This window comes from Fusarium fujikuroi, chromosome FFUJ_chr09, assembly GCF_900079805.1.
Source record: "Fusarium fujikuroi IMI 58289 draft genome, chromosome FFUJ_chr09".
In the NCBI taxonomy this organism is placed as follows: Eukaryota; Fungi; Ascomycota; class Sordariomycetes; order Hypocreales; family Nectriaceae; genus Fusarium; species Fusarium fujikuroi.
Window position 1 is genome coordinate 444,570 of NC_036630.1, and position 18,398 is coordinate 462,967.

The 18,398-nt window shown below is 48.4% G+C and overlaps 7 protein-coding genes; 3 read left to right on the top strand and 4 right to left on the bottom strand.

Annotated features, from left to right (window-relative positions):
- Positions 1 to 739: 739 nt before the first annotated feature.
- Positions 740 to 3,230, bottom strand: FFUJ_10036 (uncharacterized protein; the record flags this gene model as incomplete). XM_023567995.1 has 4 exons in its annotated part: positions 740 to 1,487; positions 1,749 to 2,032; positions 2,112 to 2,524; positions 3,179 to 3,230. 4 exons carry the CDS (start codon positions 3,228 to 3,230, stop codon positions 740 to 742), a joined length of 1,497 nt encoding a protein of 498 aa, XP_023435359.1.
- Positions 3,231 to 3,655: 425 nt separating this feature from the next.
- Positions 3,656 to 5,389, top strand: FFUJ_10035 (uncharacterized protein; the record flags this gene model as incomplete). Its single annotated transcript, XM_023567996.1, has 1 exon — positions 3,656 to 5,389. The coding sequence occupies one exon, from the start codon at positions 3,656 to 3,658 to the stop codon at positions 5,387 to 5,389; it is 1,734 nt and encodes a 577-aa protein (XP_023435360.1).
- A 78-nt stretch (positions 5,390 to 5,467) lies between these two features.
- Positions 5,468 to 7,433, bottom strand: FFUJ_10034 (related to lincomycin-condensing protein lmbA; the record flags this gene model as incomplete). XM_023567998.1 has 4 exons in its annotated part: positions 5,468 to 6,748; positions 6,796 to 7,145; positions 7,201 to 7,219; positions 7,269 to 7,433. 4 exons carry the CDS (start codon positions 7,431 to 7,433, stop codon positions 5,468 to 5,470), a joined length of 1,815 nt encoding a protein of 604 aa, XP_023436172.1.
- Positions 7,434 to 7,967: 534 nt separating this feature from the next.
- Positions 7,968 to 8,595, bottom strand: FFUJ_10033 (related to lincomycin-condensing protein lmbA; the record flags this gene model as incomplete). XM_023567999.1 has 2 exons in its annotated part: positions 7,968 to 8,065; positions 8,118 to 8,595. 2 exons carry the CDS (start codon positions 8,593 to 8,595, stop codon positions 7,968 to 7,970), a joined length of 576 nt encoding a protein of 191 aa, XP_023435361.1.
- A 1,307-nt stretch (positions 8,596 to 9,902) lies between these two features.
- FFUJ_10032 (uncharacterized protein) lies at positions 9,903 to 10,652 on the top strand (the record flags this gene model as incomplete). The annotated part of the gene is made up of 1 exon (XM_023568000.1): positions 9,903 to 10,652. The coding sequence occupies one exon, from the start codon at positions 9,903 to 9,905 to the stop codon at positions 10,650 to 10,652; it is 750 nt and encodes a 249-aa protein (XP_023435362.1).
- Positions 10,653 to 11,019: 367 nt separating this feature from the next.
- Positions 11,020 to 12,518, bottom strand: FFUJ_10031 (probable acetylglutamate kinase/N-acetyl-gamma-glutamyl-phosphate reductase precursor (ARG-6); the record flags this gene model as incomplete). XM_023568001.1 has 7 exons in its annotated part: positions 11,020 to 11,072; positions 11,121 to 11,170; positions 11,218 to 11,298; positions 11,348 to 11,482; positions 11,531 to 11,606; positions 11,656 to 11,712; positions 11,798 to 12,518. 7 exons carry the CDS (start codon positions 12,516 to 12,518, stop codon positions 11,020 to 11,022), a joined length of 1,173 nt encoding a protein of 390 aa, XP_023435363.1.
- Positions 12,519 to 14,630: 2,112 nt separating this feature from the next.
- FFUJ_10030 (uncharacterized protein) lies at positions 14,631 to 18,353 on the top strand (the record flags this gene model as incomplete). The annotated part of the gene is made up of 1 exon (XM_023568002.1): positions 14,631 to 18,353. The coding sequence occupies one exon, from the start codon at positions 14,631 to 14,633 to the stop codon at positions 18,351 to 18,353; it is 3,723 nt and encodes a 1,240-aa protein (XP_023435364.1).
- Between the last annotated feature and the right edge of the window lie 45 nt (positions 18,354 to 18,398).

The window sequence follows — 18,398 nt, forward strand, 5'->3', positions numbered from 1 at the left end:
AGATTGCATAGGGGTTGAACTCTTAGCCGCGGCTTTAATGCCGCCAGTAACGAGGTAGTGGTGTGGTCCTAGGCTTAGCAAGAACTACGAAGTGACTGGACGTGGAACCTCAATAGAAGTTTGAAAATAGCTGGGAGAAATTTTCTTTCGATTAATGCGATGCTGATGACTGCCTGGAATCGACTGCCATGATCTGTTAAATGCTGTTGGTCGCCCCCCTGCTGCATGCGAGGCATCCAATCATGAGATCAACATCAGCCTGCTAAGCCTCACGAGGCATTCTCACAATCACTCCGTCACACAATGACCATCAACCGCCTCAGGAATATCTATCAGAAAAGGCAACATGGATATTTGCGCATGTTTGGCTGTCTCAGTAGGTGAGTGTTCCAAAGTGCAATCAGCATTTAGCAAACAACAAACTTCGACCTTGTAACTCCAATGTGGTGTCCTATGTAAATGGGACAACTTGGGACAACAGAGACCTTTTGACAAAAGAAAGTAGAGCAGATCGCTAGGATTTAAATACGGAACTATTTCAGATATTACAAATCGCCAATGAAGCGTAGATAATTTTGTATGCGTGTATTATGAAAGTCCTGTTTAGCTATCTCAACTCTACTTACAGTTTGTATTGAAATGGCATTTCTGGCCATTCAAAAGCCTTGACAGCTCCATCAATATCATTGTGGCTCGTTGAAATAAGCTGTAACCGGTAGTACTTCGCCTGTGCCTCACCTTACTTGATACTTTGCTCTGAGATTGTGTTCCATATGTTGACACATTCCTGTACCACGTTTTGTTTGTCGTCGGTGTTCCTGTCGTTCTCGCCTTTCTTCTTCTTCTTCTTCTTCTTCTTCTTCTTATTCTTCTCCTTGTCCGCCTCTTTGTCTTTGCCCGCCTTCCTCACCGTCTCCTTCTTCACCTCTTCATCCATCTTGTCTTTGTCCGCCTTCTGCTCCGTGTCTATCTGCGCCTCCCTATCCATCTCATTTTCGTCATCCATCTTATACTTCCAATCAGTTCCCTCCTTGATAGAGGCCTCGAGCTCTCTTGTGACACGTGCTTGAATGGAGTCATCCGGACCCGCATTGTCATTATAGTGCTTGTTGAGAAGGAAATCTTTGAGAGCAGCTTGATGAGTATATGGAGGATCATCCTCTTCGTCCTCGTCGTCTTCTTCTTGTAGTGGTTTTTTGAGTTGATCTCTCCAGAAGGCATTTTTACGCGATTGAGAATCTTCAAACATCTTCACAAGAGCATTCTTGGACTCATTGCCACTCAGGAACTTGGTTTCCTTAGAAAGAGGCCCACCAGACCGAAACAATCCAGAGATTCGGCCACTGAGGTTGATATCAGTGTTGCACCACTCTTCAAACTTGCTAGCATCAACCCAGTAAGGTAGGCGCGTCGTGTATAAGAGCTTGCCGTCATGCTTTGAGTTGCCTTCATTGTAGATGCAGCCAATTAGGAACAGGACACCCAGCCTAATCGACGGTTAGCCGTGTTCGAACCATACTAGTCGTATGAAGCGCTTACATGGGTGCCCGTATTGATGTCCAGGTGTTAGTATCAAACGCCCATGCAGATTGAGTAGTTTCAAAATTTCGCCCTGAGAAAACTCCCCCGATGAACCGTGATGATCTAACTTGAACGCCTTGACTGGGCGACCCTGGAACACTTTAGGACAGATACTGTTTCTTTCAAGGAGAACATTGCCATCACCGGCACAGAAATAGGAGAATCACAGTTTAGCCTGATCAGCATTGGGCCATATGGTGGCAGCCATGAGGGATCTCTCATTCTGGGTAGGATACGTGCTGTTCTTGCAAACCAACTGGGGCTTTTTAGGTGTGTTCTTGTCAGATTGGGGTGTCGGGAGACTCTTAAAGTCGATGGCAGTGTCGTAGCTATAGCCATCACCACCAACACACCAGAAACCGACACCAGATTTGTTGAACTCCTCGCCGAAGAAGTTGCACCCTATGACGCCGAGCCCGAGTTTTATGGTCGCTATGATTTTACTCCTTGCCTGCCACAGAGCTGTAAATGCGTATCCTAGGCAGAAAGATGTTGAGACTTCCCAAGGCCTTCTTAACCAGGTCGCTGACCTTTTTGCTTGTTACTCCATAGAGCATAAAGTTGTCCGTTTGTATATATTCGTTTAGCTCTTGGTGTAGCTTTTCGTACTGGAGAAGTTCGAGCACTCCCTCGTAGTGGTCCTTGTCCCAATGTGTAACAACCCATACTCTCAAAAAATGCGGCTTGAGATTGTGGATTCGAGTAATAATTTTGAGTCCGGAAAGGACTACGTCGCAAGCTTTGAGACCTTGAGCATCTCTTCCGCCGTCCATTATGAAAGCGCTCAGTGTTTGACCATCCCCATCGATGAGAAGATGTACAGAGCAATCGCCACAAGGAACAGGAAGCTGGTAAGTAACTACTTTCATCAATCCCTTCTCCTCGTAAGGCAACATAGCTTTCTTGGCTTCGTTGCAGACCCAATCTATGGTCCCAACGGGCTCTATCCAAAGTTAGCAAGACTATTGTTATCAAATTCATAGACAAGATAAGCAAATCAACTTTTTGAATCGGTCTCTGATTCCATTATTTCTTGTTCAGCAAATGGTTTGAGTGTCGAAGGAGCAATATCTGAAGGAGAATCGAAGGATACGAACGAATGAAACAATAATAGAATGCGAGAAATGAGAAAATTGCGATGGTATCAAACTGTGGTATTGCCGAGTATTATATCTATTACCATATCTCACTACTTGCGACCTGTGACTCCCGAGAATGAGGAGATTCACACTCCAGCCAGCCACATTCCCACTACAAAGCCTATTTGACGAGCTGAAAGATTCGATGAATGGACTTCTGACCGCATGCATACAAAAGATGACATTTCATGTCTATCAAGAATGTGATTTGGTGTAGTCACGTTTTATCGTAACGCATATGGCTCCGTTGAACTTCAGCTTGTGGCGCGACCACAGCATGAGGCGGATAAACGGCATCACAGTGGGAGTCTGTTTGCGCACCTGACCACAAGACTGAGTTAAAATCTTATTGCATATCACATATCATCATAAAGGGACAGTGGAAATATGTATCTTGAGGTTGAAGATAATGCAGTAGCCTTCTTGATCGTATGTGACTGCGATACCAAATGACATACGGTGTTCCCAAACGATAATCGGTTGCCACCAAGCGGAGAGGATTAGGGACATGTTATGATACATATTTTAGACTTAAAGAAGAGAACTGTAGTTTTGAATCAGTATTCTGAGCATACTAGTGATAGATGTTAATGGGTCGCAAGAGTGGTGGTTCAGTCACCCGCATACAGATGTGCATCTCACGGACACTTGACTCTTAAGGCAGAGTCAAGATCTTCGTTCTATTGCTATAAATTGATAACTCATGTATATTACGCAGGATCAAAGTTTTGAGAAACTGCTGACCGTGACTTACAATGCGGGTGTTTTAACCCAGTCATCCAATCACGAGATGCCCTTGTGTGCTTCGCCTCAGAAGGCATTCTGACATGCCATTTAAATATCGCAACCGAGGCCCCGAATCTTAGATAAGCCAGAAGTTTGAACAAAAAACTAATTGAATAAGTCTGTATCAGCACACTTATTCAAACCTTTCCATGGACAAAGAAGAAAAGTCAGCATCGACGACCACGTCGAATGAGCCTCCAGGACACGACATCTTCTGCACTCCCGAAAACAGCGAGTTTCTCTCCAAGGTACACTACAAAGATCTCAACGAGGGTGACAGAGAGATCCGCCTTCTCAAGATTCTGCCAAATTCGGAATCAGGCTTTATCGAATGTGAACTACTACCTAGCGTGAAACTCGCTGATGTGCATAAGCAATATCTTGCATTATCTTACTGCGCAGGCGATGCACGCAATACGAAACCCATAATCGTCAATGGGGCAAGATGCAATGTTTTTGCCAACCTGCACCACGCCTTGAAGACAGTTCGCCACTATTGGAAGACGCATACGTATCATCGGGATCTCTTGCTTTGGGTGGATCAGATATGTATCAACCAGGCTAATCTGGCAGAGAGATCTCATCAAGTTGGATTCATGAGAGCTATCTATGAGAGTGCGAGTGAGACTCTTATCTGTTTATCTGTTGCTGAGACGCGAGGAGATGGGATGCGCTGGCTTGTCCAACTGGAACGATTCATTGGAGAAGATTTGTTTCTCGACGCCATGTTTCCCCCAGAATACCAGCGACGCTCCCGGGGCCCCGAGGCAAACTTTTCGTTTCAACTGAAGATGCGGCAATGCATGAGCCTGCCTGAGTTTGTAGACGGTTGGATCGAGTTCTGCAAAGTCCTGAGCAGTCCATGGTGGGGAAGAGCATGGGTCTTTCAAGAGTTCATGGTGTCTTCCAGAGCGACGTTCCTATATGGATTGCACTCTGTGGGTTACCCAGATATGCTGAGACTGATTTGCGATCTCTGCTTAGCGACGCTGGAGATACTCTTGGAACCAAACAAATACCGTGGGACATATGTCAAGAAAAGGCTCAAGCGTGCGCAGGCTACGCGAGCCCAGATTTCTCACTCAATTTCCAAGGTCCTTAGTGTCTTTCTCGCGAAAAAAGAATGGTATCGAAACTTTGACCTAAAAAGGCTTTTGGTATACACGCAAAACAGCCATTCTTCTGATGAACGGGATCGCATCTACTCTATGATCGGGCTCGCGCATGCTGGCTATGCAATAGTACCGGACTATTCATCCAAAAACGGCATTGAAACGCTTCTGGTGGAAACAATGAAGCGTATCATAACATTCGAGGATAGCCTGGACGTCCTATCATACCTAAGCCGCGGCGATCCCTCGTCTTCTGGCCAGGGAGAGTTGCTACCTTCATGGGTCGTTGACTGGACCAAAGTTAACAATCCTCTTGAGCCTATGCTGTACACGACAAATAACGACTGGAATGGTAGCAAGTTCGTTGCCCACTATATCAAAGTAGGGTACGCTGATGCGTCATTCATCCAGGTACCACATCCAGTACACTCTGAATTGGAGACTACTGCGTTACAAGTGTGGGCTGTATTTCTAGATTCGGGATTTGACATCGGCCATCAAAAGATCTTTGCTGGTAAGAATAACTTTTTGTTCGGGGCTAGATTTCCAGTACAACAAGATGATGAACTTTGGGTCCTCTGCGGCTCATCCGAGCCCTTTCTATTAAGAAGATATTCGGGAGGATACAGGATTGTTGGACCAGTACTTTGCTATAATCTGACAACACAACCTCTTATGCCGCCGACGTCCGGAGATTTGAGCAAGTACACTGACGAGTCGGGAGACCTTGACCCTTCCAAGATGGAAAGGAAACGGATCACAATCTTTTAGATAGAGACTCTTGATAATAGTGACTTCCAGCATTGTATCATGGCAATGGGGTGTCTTGCTTTTGTTACCTAGAAGTATTTACTGAGGATATGCTGCACCATCAGCCCTAGGATCACTACCAGCCGACCAAACCGGCGTTCCATCCGGATCAACAGTATATCTAATAATCTGCCCGCGCCCAAACATAGCTCTCTTCCACCCCTTGAGCACTACAACATTATGGCCCAACTTCTTCAACTCCTCAACAGTCTTTTCAGAAATACCCTCCTCCACATGAACAGTCCAGTCCAAAACGTTGCCCTCGTCCGGCATACCGGCTCCAATGCAGATTCGTGGTGCATCAAGAGCCTGTTGAGGGTTCAGACCGAAAAGAACTTGATTGAGTAAAACTTGGATCGTTCCTTGGGGTTGGTTGAATCCGCCCATTACACCAAATGTAGAGTGCAGGGACCCATCACTGATATTGGTCGCCATCCCGGGAATGATCGTGTGATAAGGTCTTTTTCTCGGCTCAAGCTTGTTAGGATGTTTCTCATCCAGCGAGAAATTCGCACCGCGGTTCTGAAGTGTGAAGCCACAACCCTTAGGAATAATTGCCGTTCCGAAACCAGCGTAGTTGGAGTTGATGAATGAAGCAGCGTTACCGGCGGAATCAGTAACAGTGAAGTAAACTGTATCGCTGCTTTGGAGAGCAGGAGATACGAAATCAGGATTTCCAGGCTGAACACCGTCGTGTGCTTTTGAAGCAGAGAAGATCTTGGCGCGCTCGGCGAGGTATGAGGGCGAGATCATGCCGGCGGTGGGAACTTTGGTGGTGTCCGGGTCGGTGACGTACCAGCTTGCATCTGTGAAGCCGAGACGTAGCGCTTCGATAATAGCGTGGAGATAGGCAGTTGAGTTATGATCTTCTGGTGTGAATCTTGGAATCTTTCCCTGTTTCTCGAGCTGTTCGATTATACCCAGGGCCATTAGGGCGACGATACCCTGGCCGTTGGGGGGATGTTCCCAGAGCTCAACACCGCCATTGGGATCTTTGTCCGTTAGGCCCTGACCGCGGAACTTAACAGAGATAGGTTCGGTGTTTTGAGTGCCGGTTTCAAGATGGTGTTTCAAGTCATCGAGTTCGAGATATCCTCCGAGGTCTTGTACCACCTTGACGATCTCCTCTGCGATACGGCCGGTGTAAAAGCCCTTCTTACCTTCCGTCGCCAAAGCTCTAAATGTTTGGGCGAGAGTTGGATTCTTGAAGACTTCACCTGGTCGAGGAGCTCTTACGCCATCCTGCGCAGGGGGGTCTTTCTTGAGCATCTCTGCAAAGTTGGGCGATGCATCACGAAGAAGCTTCTCTTGAGCTTGCCACTACCTCAAGTCAGTCAAAATCCCACACTCACAAGAGGTATACTTACAGAGTGAGAAGCAATTTCAGTAAGAGGGAATCCATTCTCAGCTAGTTTAATAGCCGGCTCGAGGATCTGGCTCAAGCTGACTTTTCCACTGCCGAATCGCTCAACGGTATCGACCCAGCCCGCTGCAGCGCCGGGAACAGTGGCAGCGTGGACGTGATGAGTTGGGATTTCGCCAACTTTGCCATCAGGAATGTTGAGGCTCTTGCGGATGTTCTCGATGGTCTGCTTTGAGCCTGAGCGGCCGGAGCCGTTGAGACTTTTGACTTGTTTTGTGGCGGCGTCGAAGTAGAGGAGGAACATGTCACCACCGATACCGGTTGATACGGGTTCAGTGACATTCAGACCGGCAGCTATTTCATATCAGTGTCTCAATCCTCGTTCACGGTTGTCGTCCAATGATCATACCAACTGCGACAGCTGCGTCCTGATGTCTGTTAGCTACTGAACCATGGGTATGAAGAACACTGACTTACAGCCGCATTACCACCAGCCCTCAAAATCTCAAGGCCACAGTTCGCAGCATGAGGTTGCGGCGCCGCTACAATACCCTCCGTGCTATGAACAACACTCCTCCTTGAAGGAAAGCCAGTGAAGCCAGCCGAAGGCGGCTCATAAATCGACGACGTAGGCAGAGGCATGGCAGCAATTTACAGAGCAACGAGCAATACAGAAAATAATACGAAACTTGAGGGAGAAGAGGTTATTTACATAATATTTATGATGTAAACACTTTCCTACAGACCTCGGGTCAAGCCCGACGTTGCACTTGGAGACGTGGGGGAGGGGTTCTTTTGAATGGCGGGGTAAATTTGGAGGGGGCGAGGGGGATAATGTCGTGATAATGCCTCTCGCCGATCTTCGGGTGTGAATGTCCGGGGTTTGATCTTTGGAGGGCGCTTTTTCATCATTCACGACAGTTTTCGGGGTAATTGAAGCATCTTGAAAGTGACTAGACAGAGCATGGTTGACAGCTGATATGAAGCCTAAGGAATAAGCTTAACAGCGCCAAAACAGCCATATTCTCAGCACAGCCAATGAATTGAATACCAAATGTCGCTTATTTGGAAATGACTGTCGGTCTAATTGACTGATAAGTAAAAGGAAATGCTTCCGCTGAACCGACGTGGCAGTTACGGGTATTGCTCAAATTGTTTCCATCTCCAACCCCGACTTCACTTAGCAATCTTCATCCCCAGCCTCTGAAGATACGAGTAGATCGATCCCTTGGGCACCTTCTCAAGGCTACTCATCCATCTTGCGGCAAAGCTCCCTAAGAATCGTTAGCTTTTGTTTCTATCACAGTCGCGAACAAAATGACTTACCAGCTCTGGGCCCAATCTCATCAAACCCCAGCGCTCTTAGCACCCAAATGAGCTCAAACTCCACCAAAACACCAATAGCAAGAATCGTACCCGCTGCGATCAATCCAGCGTAAACAGGATGTTCTTTCGCAAACTCCAAAGCCGTGTTTGTAGCTCTCTTTACGGCTTCAGCCATGGGCTTGGCGAGCTCTGCGCCATCTTTTAAGAGCTTCTCGATCTTGCGCTCGATGGCTTCGGCGAGGCTTGCCGTCCAGCCTGTGGTGGAAACTAATTCGTCAAGACGGTGGTGAAGTTGAGCTTGGGTACCCGTGTGGGTTTGTAGAATGGTTACGAATTGAGAGGCTGCGTCGTCAGAGTAGGGGACTGGTTGAGCGGTGATGAGCTTTGAGTCTGTGTTGATCTCGCTGACCTGGGGAGATGGTTGAGTTGGGGCGCCTTGGCCGGTGAGGCAAGAAATAATGGAGGTGAGTGGATTCATTTTGATGAAGGTGCTTTTTGCGTCGGTGGTGTTGATGTAAGGAGGAGATGATGCTGATGAGTTTGGTCGGGCGAGGCTCTGTTTTATTCTGATGACAGCATGGAAGGCCTCCTGCATGTGCGCGACCACTCACACAATTCACTCATCTGCATCAATCGCAATCGAGATGTAACCGCTGCTGGAAGCCGTTGGCTACGTTTATTGCCTGCGCCTTGATGTTGGCCCAAGTTGCGGCCATGAGAGCGCAAACATCGCATAATTTGGCCGGATGGTAGGCCGCAAGGCATACGACATTCTACAAATGAGTTTCCATTACCGCTTCATAAATATCTAACAGCTGCAATCATGCTATATTAAAAGTAATGCCTTAGGTATAGACGAGTTCAAGACGGGCTATCTACAAAGCTGCCTCTCCCAAATGATATGCAGGAGTGCTAGCACAAACAAGTTGTCCTTACAAGTCGCTTGCATTCGGGGTAGTTTATCTGCTATCTTAAAGAACTAATCATCTGTCAGGGTCTCTGGACTCCTCGCACTTAATAGCTCCAAGTAATTCCACTGCGCGCTGCAGAAACACTCCGGGCACTCCCGTTTGGTCCCTTACTTGGCACAACACAACACCAAGCTTTGCCCACGTGCAACAAGGCTTCCTGTCTCATTAATAATCCACTTGTCATCCCCAAGCTAAAACACTGATCCAGATCCTCTAATCGAACTAACATCCCCGCGTGGTCCCTAACATTCCAGACCCTGAGAGCCCAGGAACGTAACTCTCACCTCGCTCATGGTGGCGGATCGGAAGAAGCCAACCTAATCGAGAAATCATTAAAACAATACAAATAATTCAGTAAATAGACTCCAGGAACGGTCAAAATGGGGATAGGAATGTCTACATGGCGCTGATCGGCCATTAAATAGAGTTAACTGTCATTGTCTACTAACCCCAGATCCGCGCCACATACATAGCTGGTATGTAAACTATTAACATTCCTGCGTTCATAGGCACTTGATTGCCTAGATCACCTGTGGCTAGACTCTTGCGGCCAAAACCAAATAAGGTACCGTGTTTTATCGGACAAGCCTCATGCCAAGTCCCGGCCCTGATCAGCGTTCCTGCATTGGTGATTAACTTTTCCCAAAGGATGATCAATTCGTTGCTAAGATCTCAGCACATCGTGCCTATGATTGACGTATAAGTACTGGTTGCTGTCTTGCAAGGTTGTGGTTTGATCAGTTCAACAAACACTTCAACTCAAACACACTCGCTCTATCCCCTATCTCTATATCATTTCATTCAAAACTTCAAAATGAAGCCTGTTTTCGCTTTGACAGTCTGCCTCAGCGGCATGTTGGGTGCTGAAGCTTGGGTCCTTCCTCCTGGCGGTGCACCCAAGGCTGGCTATGCTCTTCGACCAGATGACAAGACTGGCAACAAGAACGCTGCCGACACTAAGATCAAGTTTTCACCCGCTGGTTCTTCTTCTTCCGGTACAAAGTCAAACGCTGTCGTCGCTGGCTTCATCAACCCCAAGACCGGTGGTGCATCGCGCCGCGGCCTTGGCAGGCGCGACGACGGTGACGATGGTGACGATGGTGACGATAGTTCCGATGATAGTGTTGAAGGTGACCCCGAAGTCACCATCTTCAATCGTCCAGCCACGAAGATTGGCACTCTCAAGAAGGGAGAAACCTCTGGCAGCGATGATGAGGAGGAGGATGACACCAAATACTTCAAGACTAACAACAAGAAGCAAAACGGCAAGAACGAGGACGACGACAAGAAGAAAGACGATGACAAGAATACAACCAAGACCAAGAAAGAAGATAGCACCAAGACAAAAACCAGCGATGATGCCAAAAAGACTAGCAAGTCGAAGCACTCCGGGGATGATGATGATAAGAAGACTACCAAGACTACCAAGACTACCAAGGTAAAGACTACCAAGACGAAGAGTAGTGATGATGCGACCAAGACACCCAAGGTGAAGGATGATAAGAAGAAGGGCTCAAAGGATGACAAGAAGGTTGACGACAAGAAGAAGTCCAAGAGCACATAACCCACTCTCACTATGTATCACCACGCTTCTCTTACAATCATGTATTTTATCTAGACTTTCATTTATCGAGACCACATACGCGGAGTTCAGGAAAGGTAGCTGTTAATCATCATTCAGCCTCTATCTAGAATTGTATTTGTATCATAACAAAAAAACGTCTTCTTCCCCAGACGTGACAGTGTTCTAAATATGCTTGCTTTCCCCTTCTCCGCAACTGGTATAGCATGCTATGGTTGTAGTTCTGGTACAGATATGTAATACTTTGCTTGGGCCGCTTCGAGATTGGCGCGTCCCTTGTTCTGTGGAGTGTTGAACTTGTACTCTATGGTGGATATCGGAGCGACAAATGCGCCGTGTTGTTGGTGGCTTAGATGGGGATTCCCTGGTATTCATCATATCCGAGTGCGAGGTTCATGTTCTCTGTGAGATTGTCAGAAAGGTGGTGCTGGAGTTGGGTAAGGGACTTACGGAGGCATTGTGTGGCGGCACCCTTGTGGAGGTTGTCGATGGTGGCGCATCTTTAACAAGTTAGCAGATGCATCGGATCTGGGATGGAGAGACTTACACAACGACGCGCTTGCCGGTGCTGTCGACAGCAAAGCCACCAATCTCAACGTGGTGCTTGTCCTGGATGGCCTTGACAACACTGTACGACGTTAGTTCATTGCGATACCACAGCGCTTGGGGGTACATACGGAGCTTCGCCTACAACCTTGACGAGCTTCTCGCCGGCGTATCGGTCCTGGTAGATCTGGCGGATGTCACGAGATGTCATCTCCTTGTTCAGGGGAATGTTGACAGTCAGGTGAATACCGCGGAACCAGGAGGCGCTGTATTGTCAGTCTTTGGTGACCTAGTGGATGAGGTAGCAGGCTTACACATGGGGCATGAAAGCAGCGGGTGTACCGAGGTGGTGGCTAATCTCTCGCTCGTGGATGTGGCCTGTGAGGGAGTCTTTACAAGTCAGCTTCCTCTCTCTTGCGTTTTATTTCTTTGCACTTACAGGGCAATAGGTTGTCCTTGAGGTTGTTGGTGTCGTTCTTGGGAGAAGGCTTGGTACCTGTTCCACTGTTAGCTTTCCAAGTCTCGATTATCCTGCATTTTGGTGTGCGCAAGACACGGCGTCCGCGTGAGTTGTCACGTACCAGCTCCGCTGTAACCACTGACACCGAAAATGCTGGGAATGCCGCCGAGATGCTCAACAATAGGAGCCAAAGCAAGCTGGGAGCCAGTAGCATAGCAGCCAGGGTTGGAGATTCTTGTCGCTGTGGCAAGCTGGCTTCTGGGCTGAAGCTCGCAAAGACCGTACTTCCAGGTCTTTTGGTCCTCATCGAAACGATAATCGGCGGAGAGATCGACAATCAGGCTCTTGCTGTCGCCGAGAGCCTCAACGAAGGGCTGGCAGACAGCATTGGGGAGCGCCAGAATCCAGGCATCCACCTTGCCATCCTTATCCAGCTGGGTAACCTCCTCAGGGGACAGACTCTCATAGATGATCTTGCGCTTGCTGTAGCCCTTCAACTCCTGGCCCTGAAGTTCACGGGAAGAAACATGTCGGAGATCCATCATGGGGTGCTCGTTCAGAAGATCGATAAGAGCCTGACCAGTGTAGCCACGGGCTCCAATGAGGCCAATTCTTGAGGGAGAATCATTGGAAGCATTCTTCATACCCAGAGGAGGATTAGGGTTGGTCTGGATAGCGTAGGACAAACGGCCGGTAGAAGAGAGGCATCGAGCCTGTGCGACAGTGAAGCTTCGGCCGAGGGAGATCTTGGGCACGGGCGCAACGAGGGTCGAGACGGCGGCGGCTCGGGGGGCAACGCGGCGAGCGCTGGTGCGCAGGGCGGAGGAGGTAGCGGACAGCATGATTCCGATAGGGAGCGAGCCCAATTGACCACTGTAGGGAGTAGTAGAGGCGGTTGAGGGGTCGTGAAGAAGGGATTGTTGGCGGGCTTGGATTTCAGATGCGACAAAATAATCCTTGATCGAATTGACGTTGGTGTGGGGTTTGCCGTTTTGTGTGGCTATTCGCGGCCGAAGTCGGTCGCTGGGGAAGTTGCTGACTCATCAGGTTGGGACATGATCGACATGCACCTACTGACGGGGAGACTGCCCAATTGCAAGAGATAGAGGTTGATGTGGTCAATTGTGCAGGGCCATTTGAAAGGTTTCTGGCTCCGTATGTTATGTACACAATGAGGAGTTTCCTTTGAGCCTTCACGTCACTCGACTGACCGTTGTCGTTGGATGTTGCACCAGCGCCTTCGACGTTAAATAAAAGTCAAATGATGGCTTCAACGGCGCCGGCGAAGTAAGGTAGACGCCAACGGACAATTTTCCTGTGATGAAGGGAGGATTTTGAAACTTGAAGCCATGTCAATATCGTGTGTTGGGCCAAGAAGAGGATGGAAGTGACGAAGGGTTTCACGAATGCACTCATGATGACATCGTTTGGTCAAGATCAGTGTAGGTATATGGTGAATGGAGAAAGAAAGGCTATTTGGCGGCAAAAGTGTGCCATGACCAATGTTAAGTGTTGGGCGGTCTATTGCTTTGTAACATCCATCAGTAAAGGGGGCTCATTGTTGTTCTGGATGGCGTAATGACCGTCCTCGATCCTGTGCTCATTTTGGAAGCAAGTCAACAACAAACGATGCGAGGTGCCGACACCAACAACACTCGTCGGATGAAGGGCCACTGTGTCAATTCTTTCCATTCTGTTCAGGCTAACAAACGCACAACATCAACAAATTAGGCGATGATCTCAGGCTCTACATCTGCATCAACACCACGCCGTTCCGGCTGACGATGTATCAATGCATCGGCCCACGCTTTCCACGCAAGCGAAGTTCAGATAATTCGCCCTTCTACAATTATGCTGCCTCTGCCCACGAGTCATGATGAAGAGATCACGGCTTCAGGTTCCGTTGCCAAAGGACCACCTGATTGTCGATTAAACAGACGACAAAGAGGCCTCTTGGATAGGTAGATAGGTACTGGGAATCTGATGATCCCTCTACATGAACTTGGACTCAAGTTTTACCTTTCTTTAGTTATAGCTTAGCCGACTGAGCATGTATTCATCCAATCCAGTGAAGATCGCTAATTTTTTGGGCAATTTCCAAAACCTTCAGCGCCTGCGTCGGACGGCTGCGTGAACTGGACTCTATTCCAGCTCCTGTTTTGTGTCCCACGTACTACCAGCAAAATGCAGTCACTCCTACTTGTCCATCAGGCTATTTTATGGAACAGAAGCTCTGCTAGGTGTTTGTTCACGGCCCTCGAGAAAGAAACGCAACGGAGCGTCACGGAATCATCTAGCAATACTACTACCTCAATTTACACAACTGGGATTTCGCAGGACAGCTTGGACGCTTCTACAACTGTCTGACGGGGTTGTCACTTTCAATATGCCGTTAATCTCCGATGTCTACTCAAAATGCCAGTCACGTTGTCTTCACGTCGTTGAAAGAGGCACTCATCGTGGATCATGACCCTCTGTCACAATCTCAAAAGGATACTGCCGTGTAATGTCTTTCAACCCGTATGCCATCGACCTCGACGTCACCTAAGCTTTCGAAAAACCTCACCAGATAGGCCATGGGCGTCTTGCCTCGATGGTGAACGATCCAATAGCGGCCACCTATACTAGGAGCCTGCGAAAAGGCCTTATCTCGGTGACAAACACCAGTCGTGGTGCGACGTCCAACGGTGTGGCAGTCAATTTGGTGTATCCTTCTGGCAAGCGGGCTTCCAGTAGTCATGTTGCACGCAACAGTGGTCAGGATGCCTTGTCCTTTGAGCAGGCGCATCTAGGCGAGAGGATTGGCGACCAGTCCGCCAGGTAATTTGACCTCATCGAAGTATTTATGATGCTATGGGAACGATGCGAGGTTCTCCTCAAGCTTCCGAGCGCTTCTATACTCTTCCGGCGCAAGCAACTCACCCCAACATTCTTTCATCTTTCCTTGAGGCGAGATGGCTGAGATTATCAGACCTGCACTTGGCCAGAAGGTCGCAATCGGCACACTTTATGATGCACGGGTTGACCAATTCCTTCCGTCTTCTATCTTGCCCCCGAATCTGCCACGAGGAATTGTCTTGCGAGGCATCCTCCCACCCGCCAACCAGCTCCAAAACTGGATGTCTGAAGGTTCCGATCATGCGAGTCGATTCAGAGCAATGCGTGTTGATGACAACCTCGCAGCAAGCATTCTATCTGGCTCAATCGACCTCGAAAGATCTGCCAACTTTCTGAAAGACAGCACAGCGGGTGAGAATACACTCTGCGGCGCAGTCCGTCATTTCTTCAATACATATAAAGATGTTCTAGACATAAATAGGGGGGCGTATAGAACTGGAGGGGCTCCAGCAATGTTTCTCCCGCCAGATCCTCGCAGCACCCATGTGGTCACCAGTGTCAGATGGGGACTTCAGAACATTCTGACCATGAAGCACCGTATATCATATCCAAGTCAAAAAGTAGCCCTGAAACTCGCATTCCAGAGAGACTTGATGGAGCTGAACACAATTGTCAATTCCATTTACTCGCTCGACTTCAGCGACGATCAGGCAAGCCAGCGACTCGAGCTCGACTATGAGTTCAAGCTCTATACTGACATCCAGAGGGATCGTGGTATTGGCAAAGAAACCCTGCCTGTCATGTGCAGGTTTGTCCAGCTGGGCCCCCAGCAGATTACACATACTCCTGACGAAGCAGGATACCCGTTGGAGTACACCTTGCATCCCATACAAGTCCTCCGCCATCTAATGCCCGGTGGGGGGCCTCGCCAAGCCCTGAGAGCCATCACCAATATCGGCCCTTTCTTTACTCTTTTTGATGATTGGAATGCTTGTGCAGAGAAACTTGAAGAGTACAGACACTCGCTCGTGGGGCGGGAGCAATATCTTGCAAGAAGTCACATCGACGAAGTCGATGCAGCAATTGTTTTGCTTGAAACATCTCGGAAGGATCTCCAGATGACACTGCAGAGAACTGTAGCAGGTATCAAAGATGGCACGGTGCATGAACATCGTCTCGAGTACCTACATGCAGATCACGAATCGTCTGCCCGGCAGATCTCTATGATTGCTGGTCAGCAAAGCGACAAGCTCAGATTCATCGAGCAAAGTCTCAACAGTGGAGCGACATATATCGGTTTCAACGGCGCCTGTATCAGCGAACGCACTCTGTCTCACGATCCTCCCCCATACCAATTCCTCTTCAATAATGCCGTGCTCAAGAGCTCAAGTTCATGGAATGATCAATGCACAGCTCTGAGGGAGTTCCTTCACAACCCTCTAAACCACAACCAGGTGTTTATAGTCGACTGCGATGCCCCCTCTGAGTACAGAGAGTTGGAAGGCCCGATCTTTGGCCCAATACGAACGATGCCGAAGCCAGTGATTGAAGTTCCAGAGTATCGAGAGAGGTCAGCAGAACGAAGGCTTCCGATCAGGCAATCCGGGCACCAGCAAGTGCCACAGAGGTGTGTCGCTCGTTGCGATCCGGACGAGATGGATTTTGAGACACAAAGACCAGCCGAGCTCCGTCCAGTTAGGATCCCCTGTCCCGGAAGATCTTGTGACTCTCACTCGAGTTGCGAATGGGCCTGCGTCAATTGCGACACTCCTCTTGAGTTTGCGACAGTGACTGACCGCATCTACTGCGATTGTGGTTCAGCCGCTTACGACTCATGGGACTTCAAATGCAATAGCGATAGCCACGGGCGCGGTTTTGATCGATACCACTCGGATGAACTTTATCGACTCTTGACAAGATCGAAAACACCTGATTGCCGCAATATCCTGGTTCTGGGACAGACTGGTGTTGGCAAGTCAACCTTCATCAATTCCTTCGTCAATTTCTTGACGTTTGAGAGTTTCGATGAGGCGAAATCAGCCCGAAAAATAGAGTACAAGGTCCCTTGTTCTTTTTCAGTCAGTCACTGGAACTCTTCAGACCCAGATCAGGAACTTGAGAACCGGACAATCCGCGTTGGCTCTGGAGATCATGAACACGACGGTACCACCGGTGATTCTGCGACACAGAGAACATCGGTTTACAGAGTGACATATAACAATACCAAATACCGCATAATCGATACTCCAGGTATCGGCGACACTCGAGGTCCTGAAATAGACAACAAGAACATCAAGGACATCATGAACACTCTGAAAAAATATGAAGAGCTTCATGGAATACTGATCCTAGTAAAGACTAATGAAGCACGTCTTACCCCCACCATTCATTTCTGCTTTGAGGAGCTATTGTCCCATCTCCATCGCAGTGCTGTTGCAAACGTCGTCTTTGGATTCACACATACTCTTATCTCCAACTATGCTCCAGGAGATGCTCTCGGGCCGCTTCAACGCTTCCTGAAAGTCAATACAACTGTTGACCTAACAGTAAGCCGCGCAAACACGTACAGCTTTGATGCGAAAAGCTTTCATTACCTGGCTGCGTACTTTCAAGGTGTCAGAGGCCAAGGCGAGAGAAGCTCCCGCGAGAGTTGGGATAGATCGAGAGCAGAAACTTTAAGGCTTCTTTCGCACATAGACAACCTCAGACCACATGAGATCAGGCAAACTCTCACCATGGAGGGCGCACGCGAAGCGCTTGGTCATTTGATGATTCCCATGGTTGAGGTTTCCCAGGAGATCAGAAAGAATTTGAGCCTTCTAGAAGAAAAGAGGGCAGAGTTGAATGATATGCGCCTGACGGGAGATGAACTACGAAAGAAGCTTCATCTGGAAAGGATCAAGGTTGTTCCTACAAAGCTCGATAAGCCTCGTACTGTCTGCAAGAATAAGCGTTGCTGCGAGTTCAAGTCCAATTCCAACGGCGAGGTTGTTCCATTCTACAGGTCAATTTGCCACGAGGATTGCAGACTACCAGGTGTTACCGAAGAGTGCGTGGGCCACCCAGAACTCATTAAATGCAAGGCTTTCAAGGAGACCAGAGATAATAGTTGTAGAAGTTGCAAGCATAGCTGGCAGGAGCACATGCATTTCTTCTATGAACTGCTCGAGAGCAAGGTCAAGGTCAAGGATAAAGACGTTGAGCGACGCCTCCAAGACAACGCAAGCGATATGGCTCTACGACAAGAGGGTATAGAGCGAGTTCAACAGCTTGAGAGGGAATACAAAAGTGAACAGAAACAGCTACGAAAGGCCACGGCGCAGTTTGTTGCATATCTGAGAGAGCATTCTGCCAATGCCTTTAATGATGCGACTGAGAAGTATTACGACCAACTCATCAAGATTGAGACAGGCAAGATCCAGTACGGAAAGGACAACAGAATAAACGTTGATGTGAACAAGATAAAGCTTAAGGGTTTGACAGATGACAGAGACAGGCATCTCGAGCTTGTCAAGACAATCCAGGAGAACATGCATGCTCCTCGTGACCATACGGAGGCGCTTCTAACTCAAGACTGGGTCGAGCAGCTCATCAGGGATCTGTACAATCTTAAGCACTTTGGCAAGAGTTTGAGGGGTCTGAGAGATGGCATTACTCATTACAAGGACCATGACAAGCAGTCGCATCATCGTCGTCGGTCTCGGTCGCGAAGGTCTCAGAGTACTGAGACGCGTGAGGATGTAAGTGACAGATCGAGTCGAAGCAACGATGAGCTTGAGAAATCGAAACGGAACAGGGGAATTATTCGCGGCATCCATAAATTTCTGTCCGATTTCTAGATCTGTCAGGGATAACACGATAAGCCTACGACTGGTGGATAACAG